Consider the following 11,530-nt stretch of genomic DNA (forward strand, 5'->3'; position numbering starts at 1 on the left):
ACTTTCCCCACCCAGCATCTATCCTTCTATGGACACAATCATTCCATCTATGATTTGCTGGCACATCTATTCCCAAGTATTTGAATGTGTTTACCCTCTCAATTTCCTGCTCATTGAACATAATACTTGGGGTGTTTGCAGGCTGCTTTGTTTTTACTATCATCATTTTAGTTTTGGTGGCAGAGATTTGTTAAGTCTGAGGGAAAGGGTTGACAATCTACCAACATCACCAAATTTATCAAGTGTGTCATGGTCAGAGCTAGCAAGGCTTGTATGCTAATCTCTTATACCAATAACACAACAAAAGAATATTTGTACAAAATAACTTCAATAAACACAAAAAAATAATATTTAAATGCAAGAAACGTACTTTTCCAAGAAATCCGGTCTATGAAAGAGTGTATTCAAAATTATGCATCCGTGAACAATGTCATATATGCAAGGATACAATATGTACATAAGCTGACTCGGGAAAAGACCTCACATAATATGTACATAGGCTTGCCGGGGAAAAATCCTCACAACCTACACAGTGAATAATGTCATATATGTGAGGATACAATATGTACATAAGCTACCCAGGGAAAAAACCTCACAGCCACATAGTTCCTATATCCCAAAAATGTTGGTTGTTGAGCCAAAAATCAAAGCTACAAGATACCACAAGTGCATGAAATCGAACAAGGCCACAAATCAAACTGTAGACAACGTTGCAATACGTCTCCCAAATTATCAGCACAAGTAAGAAGATCAACTATTCACCACCATGAACACCGCCAATCTCCCTGACCTCCATGTGCTGATCAACCGCCTTCAACTACCATGCATCTTGAGTTCTAGAGAGGTCGCCATGCTCCACGTAGCTTTCCATACAATCCACCAATCACTATGCATGCCTTGCATGGTCCAATCACAAGGCTTGGATGTGAACAAAAGAGGTGTGAGTCAAACACCCTCCTCAAACATTAATATGCCACCCCATGAGGACGACCATGAAATCATAGATTTCCTACAAAAAAGGACTCCAAGATGCGCTATGTGGTCTAGTGATCCTAGTAGCTTGTTGATGAACCCACCACAAAATCCTAGGTGTATCTGTCCCTCAAAAAGTAGGTTGCAGATATGGATAGATACTCATGGAAGAAACAGAGCCGTATATGAACTTTGCAGATGAAGTGGCAAAAATGTAAACCTTCCTAATAAAATTATGTCCCCTAGGGACCCATTTAAGTCCTGAAGATCTCATTCAGTCCGCAGGGTCTTTCCTTGCCACATATAGCGCTTGGGATTTGTCCCACTAAATCTTGGAGCCTGTGGCTTCACAATGCAGTTCATATAGACCAAGCACTAGCTTGAGTTCTGCCTTGCAAATAGAGTTGGAGTGAGTCTGCAAAGAGTTGCGCAAAGAGAGGTGCATTTGATCTCGGCATCCTCATTGGGTCCAATGCACCCCTGTCTATGAATTTTCTGAACGTGGCTAATAGAGGTTCAATCATTAATGCAAACAGCAAGGGAGCCAAGGGTCATCCCTACCTAATGGATCTCCTGAGCTCAAAAGAACTTGCCTCAGATCCATTAATGGAAATAGTAGCAGAGGCATTGGCTAGCAGTGTTTTTATTATGCATACAAGTTTAATTTGTGTAATGATAGGTCTAGAAACAAAAGGGTAATTGCAAATATTTGCTTTAACATCTATATATAAATAAATAAAATAGGAAAAAGCCATGCCACGTGCAAAATTTGGATTGCAAATGTATGCATATAAATCATATGAAACATTTGCATCTATATGCAAAATTAAATATGCAAAAGCCATGTCACGTGTGCGACATTTAAATCATGCGTTGGTTGACGAAGGCTATGAGGCTGGAGACAGAAGATTCCTGGCAGGGCTAAAGACCTAGAGGATGGAGATGTGGGAGAGTTGGGGGAAGGAGATCTCCATGGTGAGGAACTCCTACATCTTAGAATCAATGTAATACCTCTCGTTTGAAATTTTCTTCTTTAGCACCGCTTGTCTGAATGGTATCGGCAACAACAACCGTGCTTGGCTCATCCTTCACTGCACCAATGCCTGACTAAACGATACCCTTGGAATCTAATTGGGTGGGGGCTGCATCTTTCTCATCTTTCTCTCTCTGTCACTGTGTTCTCTCTCTCTCTCTCTCTCTCTCTCTCTCTATATATATATATATATATATATATATATATGTATGTATGTATGTATGTATGTATGTATGTATGTATGTATGTATGTATGTATGTATGTATGTAGTTTATAATCTCTCTCTCTCTCTCTCTCTCTCTCTCTCTCTCTCTATCTATCTATCTATCTATCTATCTGTGTGTGTGTGTGTGTGTACACACACACACTTACACTTATATGTGTATATACATATACATATACATATACATATATATATATATATATATATATATGTTTATATTAATAAATGAATGTATAAATAAAAATTAAAATAAATAAATATTATATTTATAAATTTTAAATTTTAAATATAAAAATGTATATATATATGTACATATATGATATATCTCCCCACCCCCCCCGCTCTCTCTCTCTCTCTCTCTCTCTCTCTCTCTCTCTCTTTGTCTTTGTACTTCCCTCTTTCTCTCTCTACTGGCCGACTGCCAACCTCGCTAAAAACTACTGGTTCATGTGCCACGTGCCGCCCTTGCGACGCCACATGTAAGTCCCACCACTGCGTGCTCTCTGTGCCGTCGAACTGTGTTGCGCCTCTTTGGCCTCTCCCTACAACTCTTTGCCACATGACACCATCTGTCATTGCCCCTCTCACCGATGCATTGTGCCTCTTTTCGACACAAGTTGCCCCGTTGCCACGTGGCACCTCTTCTCAGTAGTTTGCCCCCTCCCCCTTAGCGCAGTCTGCCCCGTTGGCATGTGGTGCCCAGCCTGCGCCTTCTGCCATATTGCAATCTGCTATCTATACGCCACATGGTGCTCCAACTCCCATCATCCTCCTCTCTCCCTGAACCTCCCTCTTCCTCCCCCGAATCTCCCTCCTCCTCCCAAATCCGTGCCACGCCATGAGATATGGGATTAGTCTCCTTAAAGAAGAGAAAGAAGAAAGAGGAAACAAGAAAGAAAAGAAGCGGAAGGTGATGAGACGAGATCGGACGGTGTGTGGCAACAAGCCAAAGTTCGAAAATTTGAATGTGGAGGCGTAAATTTGAATTCGGGTGGGAAGGAGGGAACAAGCAAATCAATGGTGGGAGGTTGAGCGATGACGATCCGTGTCTGATTGGCGACAAATTTGAATCTCGAGGCATGAATTTTGAATTCGGGTGGGATTTCGGGAAGGAGCAGCAAATCGATGGTGGGAAGCTGAGGGATGACGATCCGCGTCAGTGGTTTCTGATTGGTGATGAACAGGGAATTCCCCCTATATAATGCACACAGAAATCCTTCTAGTTATTATCATCGTCTTCTCCATCTCATAGCATCCCTATCCACAGCTCCCCACCTCGTTTATCTTCTACATTCCCCATCCATCCATGGCGCCCAAGTCCAAAGAACCCACCCCTGCCGTTGAGGCCGAGCAGAAAGCCCTCAAGACCAAGGCCGGTAAGAAGCCCCTCAAGCCTAAAGCTGAGAAGAAGCCCGCCAAGGAAGGTGCCTCTGCTGACAAGAAGAAGAAGAAGGCCAAGAAATCCGTCGAGACCTACAAGATTTACATCTTCAAGGTGCTCAAGCAGGTGCACCCGGATACTGGTATCTCTTCCAAGGCTATGGGCATCATGAACTCCTTCATCAATGATATCTTCGAGAAGCTTGCTCAGGAGGCTGCTCGGCTTGCTCGTTACAACAAGAAGCCCACCATCACGTCTCGGGAGATCCAGACTGCTGTTAGACTGATTCTGCCTGGAGAGCTTGCCAAGCATGCTGTGTCGGAGGGCACTAAGGCCGTCACCAAGTTTACAAGCGCATAAATTGTTTCTGTCTCATCGGTGTTCTTTAACACCACCTTCCTCAGAGAATCCTTGCTCTTGTGTGGTAGCGATATAGCATTTTGCCTGGGCAATTAGTTGACTGTAGTTGGCTTGCTTTGGTTTTTTTCTATTTTTGGGGGAAATCAAAGCAGAAGTTCGGTAGTTGCAAATATCATAGGCGCTTACACTTGCTTATGAGGTCTGTGAAAAGGTATCAGGTGGCGATTATTATCTCATCCGATCTGGTTCAAAAGCAGCACAATCCGTGACGCTTCTCTCTGAGTGTAAGGATCCGCTTAGCCCTTTGTCCATGGTAACAAACCAATTCCCAGTAATCCAGCCATCCGTCCGCATCAAAAGAAACCGCTGACCCGGATCGTCGTTGCTCAACCTCCCACCATTAAATTGTCTCTGATCCGGATCAGTACTAGGAACGAGGAATCTTGGTGTACTTGCCTGCTTCGCAATATTCCTTTTAATGGTTTCGTTTGATTTGCGTAATTGTTTGAAAAGCAAATTCGGTTCTTGAAGTCTGGCAGAGGGATGACGTGATAACTAAGAAGATTGTATGAAATCCTAATATGTCGACATGCTAAACTTCCGAAGCCATGTAAGCCCTAGTTTTGGGGGTTTGCTCCACTTTTGTTTTTTTTCTCATAAAGGCCTAGCCGCTTCTTAGAGAAGCAAAGCCACATCCACCTCCTAGGAATTAGAAACACTTAAACAGGCGTTGCTTACTCCATTGAGCTCTAGGTGATGTGATCCAACTATGAAAACTTAGGAGCATTTTGAGAGGTTAATGGTTGATGCATAGTTAAGTGTCTTGAGTGATAATTGCCTCTTGTTCTTGATTTCCAAGGACTCCCAAAATAGCATGTCTCTATGCTAGAGCCTTGCCCTTAATAGGGTGATGCTAAAAAGAACGCCATCTTCTTAATTTAGCAAGTTCTCATTTTTTGGTAATGTGGCAAAAACAACCTTGGTTATAGCCTTGTATTTCTTAAATGTGTGCAATTTGGAACTAATTAATGTGATAATTGTAAACTTCCTTTGAATTTCCTATAACTTCTCTTTGTTCTTAAATTCATTGTTTTAGCTCACAAATTTGTGTTTTAAGATTTGATAAGAAAATCCAAATATCATGGTGATTAGCAAATTAGCTAATGGGAAGGCTTAGGCATTAAAAGAATGGGGGATTTCATATCGGCCTTTCATTGGTCGAGAGACCTCCCTTGGTCCCCATTAGGCTCCCACTTGCCCCCAACACTTGTGGCATTCTCTCCCCCCATTCACTTTTGTTATGGTCCCCCCTACCCTATTCCCTCTCTTGGTGGGCTCAAAAATTTGAGAGTTTCTCTTTAACAAAATCAAAATTTTTTGAAAGTGTCCCCATCTCCCTAAACATCAACAAAAATCAAATTTTCTCCACAAAACAAAGATCATTTGGGTATGTAAAGTCTTGGTTGTAATCTTCTTTATCCAACATGGAATGTTAGTGAAGGTTTTTAGAAGAGACATAGGCCTCTTCTTGCAAATGCCCATGAAGAAGATTTGTTTTTATATCCAATTGATACACTTTCTAATGGAAATGAGTTGCAAGAGCAATGACATCTAATAGTAGTGATCTTGGAAGTAGGTGTAAAAGCCTCTTCAAAGTCAATGCCTTGCTTTTGATTATAGCCCTTAGCAACATGGTGGGCTTTATATCAATCAATTAAACCATTGGCTTTCCTTTTCAACATATACACCCACTTGGTTCCAATGGCATTCTCGCTTGTAGGCAAGTCACAAAGTTCCCATGTGTCATTCTGATGGATGGATTCCAACTCAACTTGCATAGCTTGCATCCATTTTGTACTATTAAATGCATCCTTATGGCACAGTGGCTCTTCATTGCATGCTTTGGCAACAAGTGCAAAAGAAACCATGTAACCATCATGTTGTTTGGATTGAGCTCTTGTACGGGTAGCAAGAGGAACATCTTGTTTGCTATCTTTTTCTACAAGCCAACGGGGCACCCTTTTGGACTATTGTATTTCACCATTTCTTTTGTAGTAATCCTCTTAGCATTTTCTTGATTCAATGGAGACATGGAGGGCTACATAGGTGGTTGTAATTGGGTTGATCTGCTTGCTATAAATTATTGTAGTAGAAGTGAAGGGAAGAGTATCAATTGGTACATGGCCAAAATGTATCATAGGAATCAAGTTATTAAACGCATTTAATGCATCTATAAAGGGTTGATTTGATAAAGGAACAAAATCTTAGATTCCTTGTGAGAACAAGAGATTTGATACCCTACCCCAAATATATATAAAAATTGCATAGTCTTCATGCTAGAAGATGTAGGCTCTTAGAAGAGAATCTTTCTTTTGCTATATTCCTACATGTTTATTATAGAGCTCTTGAAGACATACCAAAAGAAGACAAAATTTAAGAGTCACATGAATTAAAAGAGCAAGATATGAATCTTGAGGAAGAGAGTAAAGAGGTTGCATCTTTGGATCTTGTAGCTTTGAAGTCAAAAACACTTAAAGGAGTAGTATCTACTAAAGGATTGGATTTTGAGACATGTAGTCTTGCTATCTCCATGCTTCCATCCTTTGCTATTCAAGGTCAAGAGTATTATCTTCTACTATCAAACATACTCGTTCAAAGATTACATCGTGCATTGATTGCTCAAGCTTGTAGTTTAGACAAAGAGGTTAATTAAGGATGATAAATTGATGATTCTTGAAGATACATTTGACCCCAAGTAAGCCCTATCTATGTGCTTTAAAAAAGCCACTACTAGATCAAGGAGATAAATGATGAGACCTTCAATCAAGTCCAAACGTAGATGAATATTCAGCCAAAGGTATAAGAACAAAGAAAATAGAGTAGCTTGGAAATAAGCATGGATCTTTGGAAAGATAAAATTTTGGAGGATGATGAAACATTAAGGTACGCTATCATGCTTTTCTTATGACAATTTTCTTAACAGATCTATGGAGAGAAGAGAAAGGGGACTTGGACAATTGTATGCCCTTTCACACTATATTAAGAAGATGTCTTCTACCAAGAGTTAAATTTACCATAGATAGTTAAGCAATGATGGAGAGGCTGTTGTCTATTTTTCCAAATGTTTGTGAAGTTAAGCAATGATGGAGAGGTTGTTGTCTATTTTTCCAAATGTTTGTCAACATTTCTTGGTGGCCACTAGGTGAACTGGCAAAAAGGCATAGTGATATTAATTGAGAAGTTATCTACCTTGGACATTTTTGGGTACTGCCTAGGCCAACAATCCTCAAGGGCAGGCTACTTCTCACCTATATTGCATATGCTCTAGCACATGGAATTAAAAATCATATACATCTTGATGGTTAAGGGAAGAACCATCTTATAATGTTTAGAGAGTCAGTATCAACTCCAAAGGCTAAACAGATAGAAGGAGGGCAGCTCAATGAGAAAGAAGCAATAGAGTAAAAACCAATTATGTTGTATTTTCTATTGGTATAAAGGACTACAACAAAAGACAGTGAACTTTGAAGTAAAATTATATTTCTTGAAATACATCATATAGTCTTTGCCTTGTCTCGAATGGGTTGTACATTGATGCATTTCTTGATAAGCTTCTAAGCTCTATCAATCCATTTGTGATCCAGAAAGATCTTTGACTGCCTCCATTCCGCATGTTTCTGGGCAGCTCTTGAGTTGTCCAGGATTTTCCTTCTTCTTTTCTTTTGTGTCATGTTAAAGGAACTTTTAACTTGTGATAATGCAAATTTTTCTTTATTTGTAACCTTTGTAATATACATATAACCATTGAAATACTTCTTTGAAACTATTTGCCTTCACTCTCCTCCAAAATGTTTTGTGTGTCAAAAAGAAGCATTTCTTGCATGTAATGAGATTCCATTCCTTGTGTAGACCAAAGTGCAGGGCATCCATACTTTTTCACAAAATATGAAAGGTGGTTATAGAAAAGTTTAAGTCACAATTTTGTGCTAACAAGTACCAAAAGCATCTGCCTTACAAGACAAAATAGCTTTGCTTACCATATAGTGTGTTATGTTGCAACTTGTCCAAGCTTGTTTTATTAACTTTCCAAAAGCTTTAAGCTCCTCTTCTAACAAAAGGTGATCACTTTTGGTCCATGTCTATTTGTCACAAAGTATGAATAACTTGTCCAACGATTTCCATACTTCTGCTTTCACATTTCTAGCAATACCATCTGCCTCATCATCTTTGATAGCAATATGCACAAGCTTCCAAAGGCCATATCTCACCCTCAAAACATATCTTGACTGTCTACCAAGCTTCCCTTCTCTTTGTGGTTCTAATAAAAACCTTCTAGCTTTGACTCCACCAATTGATGGTATGATGGGAGCATCCTTTCCATTTGCTAACTTCTTCAGGTCTGTTACGATATGAGCATCTCCTCCATGAAGACTTATGCCTGAGAATACTGTTTCTAAGGTAGCAGTTGCTTTTTTCCTAAGGTAGCAATTACTTTTTTCCTATGCATTTCTAGTCAGAGCCGCCAAGGAAATCCAATATATAAAAAAACCAACTTTCAATGATTCGACATAAAGCATGCAAATTGCACATATGGATGTTGCACAAAGGGATGTCCAAGAATGCTTTGAATCTTGGATCAATCTTATCCCTGTTAGGAGCTCTCCTTCACAATTTAAGATCTATTACATGGGCTAGCTCCTTGCAATAAAGGCATGGAGATTTAGAATTACATCCTTTGCTTATGTTGGACATGCACTTCAAGGTCTTGAGGTCCCCAGCCATATGCCAATCAACTTAAAAATTACCTTTTCCTTCCACATGAAGTTTCCCCCCTCAACCATTTAGTGGAACAACCAAAATAATGTTTGGTGGTCCTTTGTAATAACCTACCATTAGAAAATCCATCTCTATTAAAGCACCAAGGCAATATAAATAGAATCAAACATGAACACATTTAAAATATACAAAACCATTTCAAGTACAAGTTTGTCCTTACCTCAAGTGCACTTACCCACCAAATGTGCTTCTCTGATTGTACACGAAAATATTTTGAGTCTCCTTTTGTTATTGATGGATCAAGAGCTCTAATCATAAGTGTGATGGTGACTCTTTCAATCTTTCTCTACTTAGCAATCTCATATTCATCTAGCTTAATAACAAATATAAGTTGTCCTTGGCACTCTTCAAATGTAATTCCATAGACCATCCTTCTTTGTAATTGTTCAAGATCAGCAAAACTATTGTTCCAAGGATTAAACACAGTGCTACGTTTGTTACCTTTGTAAATACCTTCAATATGCAACCCAATGCCCAATAAAATCATCTACCTACTGGTGGAGTGAACCTCTTAACTTTGATACTTTGGTAGGATTCAAAAATATTTTACGGAAAATTCTCTTTCCATGGATGATTCAATCTAGAATGATCCTATAAGCGGCGAGGATCCTCTCCAGTTATCGCTTAGAAGAATTAGCTTGTATGAACAGATTCCGAGGATTATTTAGTAGGCGATCCTGAGCCAAAAAGTTGATGATACTGCTTTGAAAATAGAAGAGTAACCTTTCCTACTAACTCCACTCTCATCAAAAGCATCTTGGATTAAGTTCACATAAACTTTGTTGCTTTCCACAAACTAATGTACAACGTCACGTTTGATGGTTTTAAACTTCTTTTTATCAATCATCTCTTTTGCCATAGTAGTTGAAAATAGACCTTTCATTTGCTTCACTAGAAGAGAGTTCAAATCAATATTCTCCTTTTGAGGCTCCAAAAATTTTCTACAAACATCACATGCATATAAGAGCTTTGCTTGATTTCCATCCACATAACAAGATTGAACATAGCTACATTACAAATAGTAAAAGCTAGTTACCAAGCTTCTTGAACATGCCACTTGTACCCTCCACTCCCTGCTTTCAATTCTGCAAGGTTGCAAAGTTTTATTTTTATAGGCCTATCTCCCAATCGGGGTTGCTTTTGATCTTTCTCTCTGTAACTTATTTTTGATCTTTGTATTCTCTTCAATTGCATGGTGTAGTTCCTCTTTCAATCTAGATGTTTTGGCTATCTGCTACATTTTTTTGTTTGCCTCTTGCTCATAGAGATGCTTAAACATTTGCGCAATTTCAGACTGATCTGTCATGTATTCATGCATACCTTTATTTCGGTCACCCACAAACTTTAGCAATGTTGTAGGATTTGAAAATGGGGGAGTAATACATTGTCTATTCCACTCTTGTGAAATCCTTGCCACTTTGAAAGCAAGCTCTATGTAGGCCAATGCAACTCTTCCTAGAAGTTATAGGAGGGAGGGTGTTGAGAATTATGCTTTGTAACATTCATTAGAGTGAAATGGTGAGTGGTGTGATCACATGGCATTCTCATTATGAAACACATGAGCACATGGGTTTCATGGAGAGGCTCACATGGAACTTGTCCATTGTACTTATGGTCTCAGATAAAACAAGTGTATGGATATTGTACAACCAAGTGGGTACCTTATCTCACTTGGTGGAGAACTCTTGGCTCTATTTAAAGGATCCCAAGAGAGTCTTTCTTAAGGATAAAATACAAAGTCCCTAATCTTTGTATAAGTCTTCCTATGCACTTTCATCACATGAAGATTTTTGCTTGTATGTGCTCTAGTTTCATGCTCTCCATGCTTTGCTTCTTAGCTAGTAGTTTGAGCTTCTCAACTTCTTAAAATCTCTACAAAAAAAGGGGTATTGATTTTAGGGACCAACGGCGGGCTGAAGGGACTCAGGCTCAATATATAATCGTGGACCTCAGATTACTTCACCAAGTGGGTAGAGGCCAAGGCCACTAAGAAGGTGGATGCACAAAAAACCACAAGTTCCTATATGAGAGTGTGATATTGCGCTTCAGCCTTCCACTGGAAATTGTGAGCGATCGAGGAACATAGTTTATTAATGATGCAATCCACATTTTAATGAGCGAGTTCCTCATCATTCATAGGAAGTCCACACCCTATTATCCCATGACCAAGACAAGAGCTCGAACAAGATCTTGTGCCACACAATGACATGCATGATCGAGGCTTTTCGTAACAACTGGGACCATAAACTCACCACGGCATTGTGGGCTCATCATATGACAGTAGTAGAATGGTTCTCTCTCTCTCTCTCTCTCTCTCCTCTCTCTCTCTCTCTCAATTGATAGCAGATGTGCTACTTAAGATAGTACTACATAGTATCACATAGTACTAAGTAGTATGATATGACAGTAGTACAATGGTTCTCTCTCTCTCTCTCTCTCTCTCTCTCTCTCTCTCTCTCTTCTTTCTCTCTATCTCTCTCTCTCTCAATATCTCTCTCTCTCAATTAACAACAGATGAGTTACTTAAGATAGTAGTACATAGTACTAAATACTAATAACCAAATAGTAATAAGTAGTATGATATGACAGTAGAACAAACTTAATATAGACTACAAAAATTACTACAATAGTACACAATCACTAAAAAATAGGGCTAATAGTATGATATGATAGCAGTACCTAAACAATAATAATATAATAGTACACAATTAAAACTAATATTAC

The 11,530-nt window shown here is 39.2% G+C and overlaps 1 protein-coding gene across 1 annotated transcript; it reads left to right on the forward strand.

Moving 5' to 3' along the window:
* Positions 1–3,477: 3,477 nt before the first annotated feature.
* Positions 3,478–4,359, forward strand: LOC147900052 (histone H2B.9-like). The gene has a single exon (XM_087376692.1). It carries the CDS (start codon positions 3,536–3,538, stop codon positions 3,968–3,970), a length of 435 nt encoding a protein of 144 aa, XP_087232818.1. The 5' UTR covers positions 3,478–3,535; the 3' UTR covers positions 3,971–4,359.
* The last annotated feature ends 7,171 nt before the right edge of the window (positions 4,360–11,530 follow it).

Source organism: Dipteris shenzhenensis, chromosome 7 (assembly GCF_047967505.1).
Source record: "Dipteris shenzhenensis isolate YYH24624 ecotype China chromosome 7, Dip_SZ_1.0, whole genome shotgun sequence".
Lineage (NCBI taxonomy): Eukaryota > Viridiplantae > Streptophyta > Polypodiopsida > Gleicheniales > Dipteridaceae > Dipteris > Dipteris shenzhenensis.

Coding starts and splice junctions, on each gene's coding strand:
- LOC147900052 (XM_087376692.1), top strand. CDS start 3,536: ATGGCGCCCAAGTCCAAAGAACCCACCCCTGCCGTTGAGGCCGAGCAG.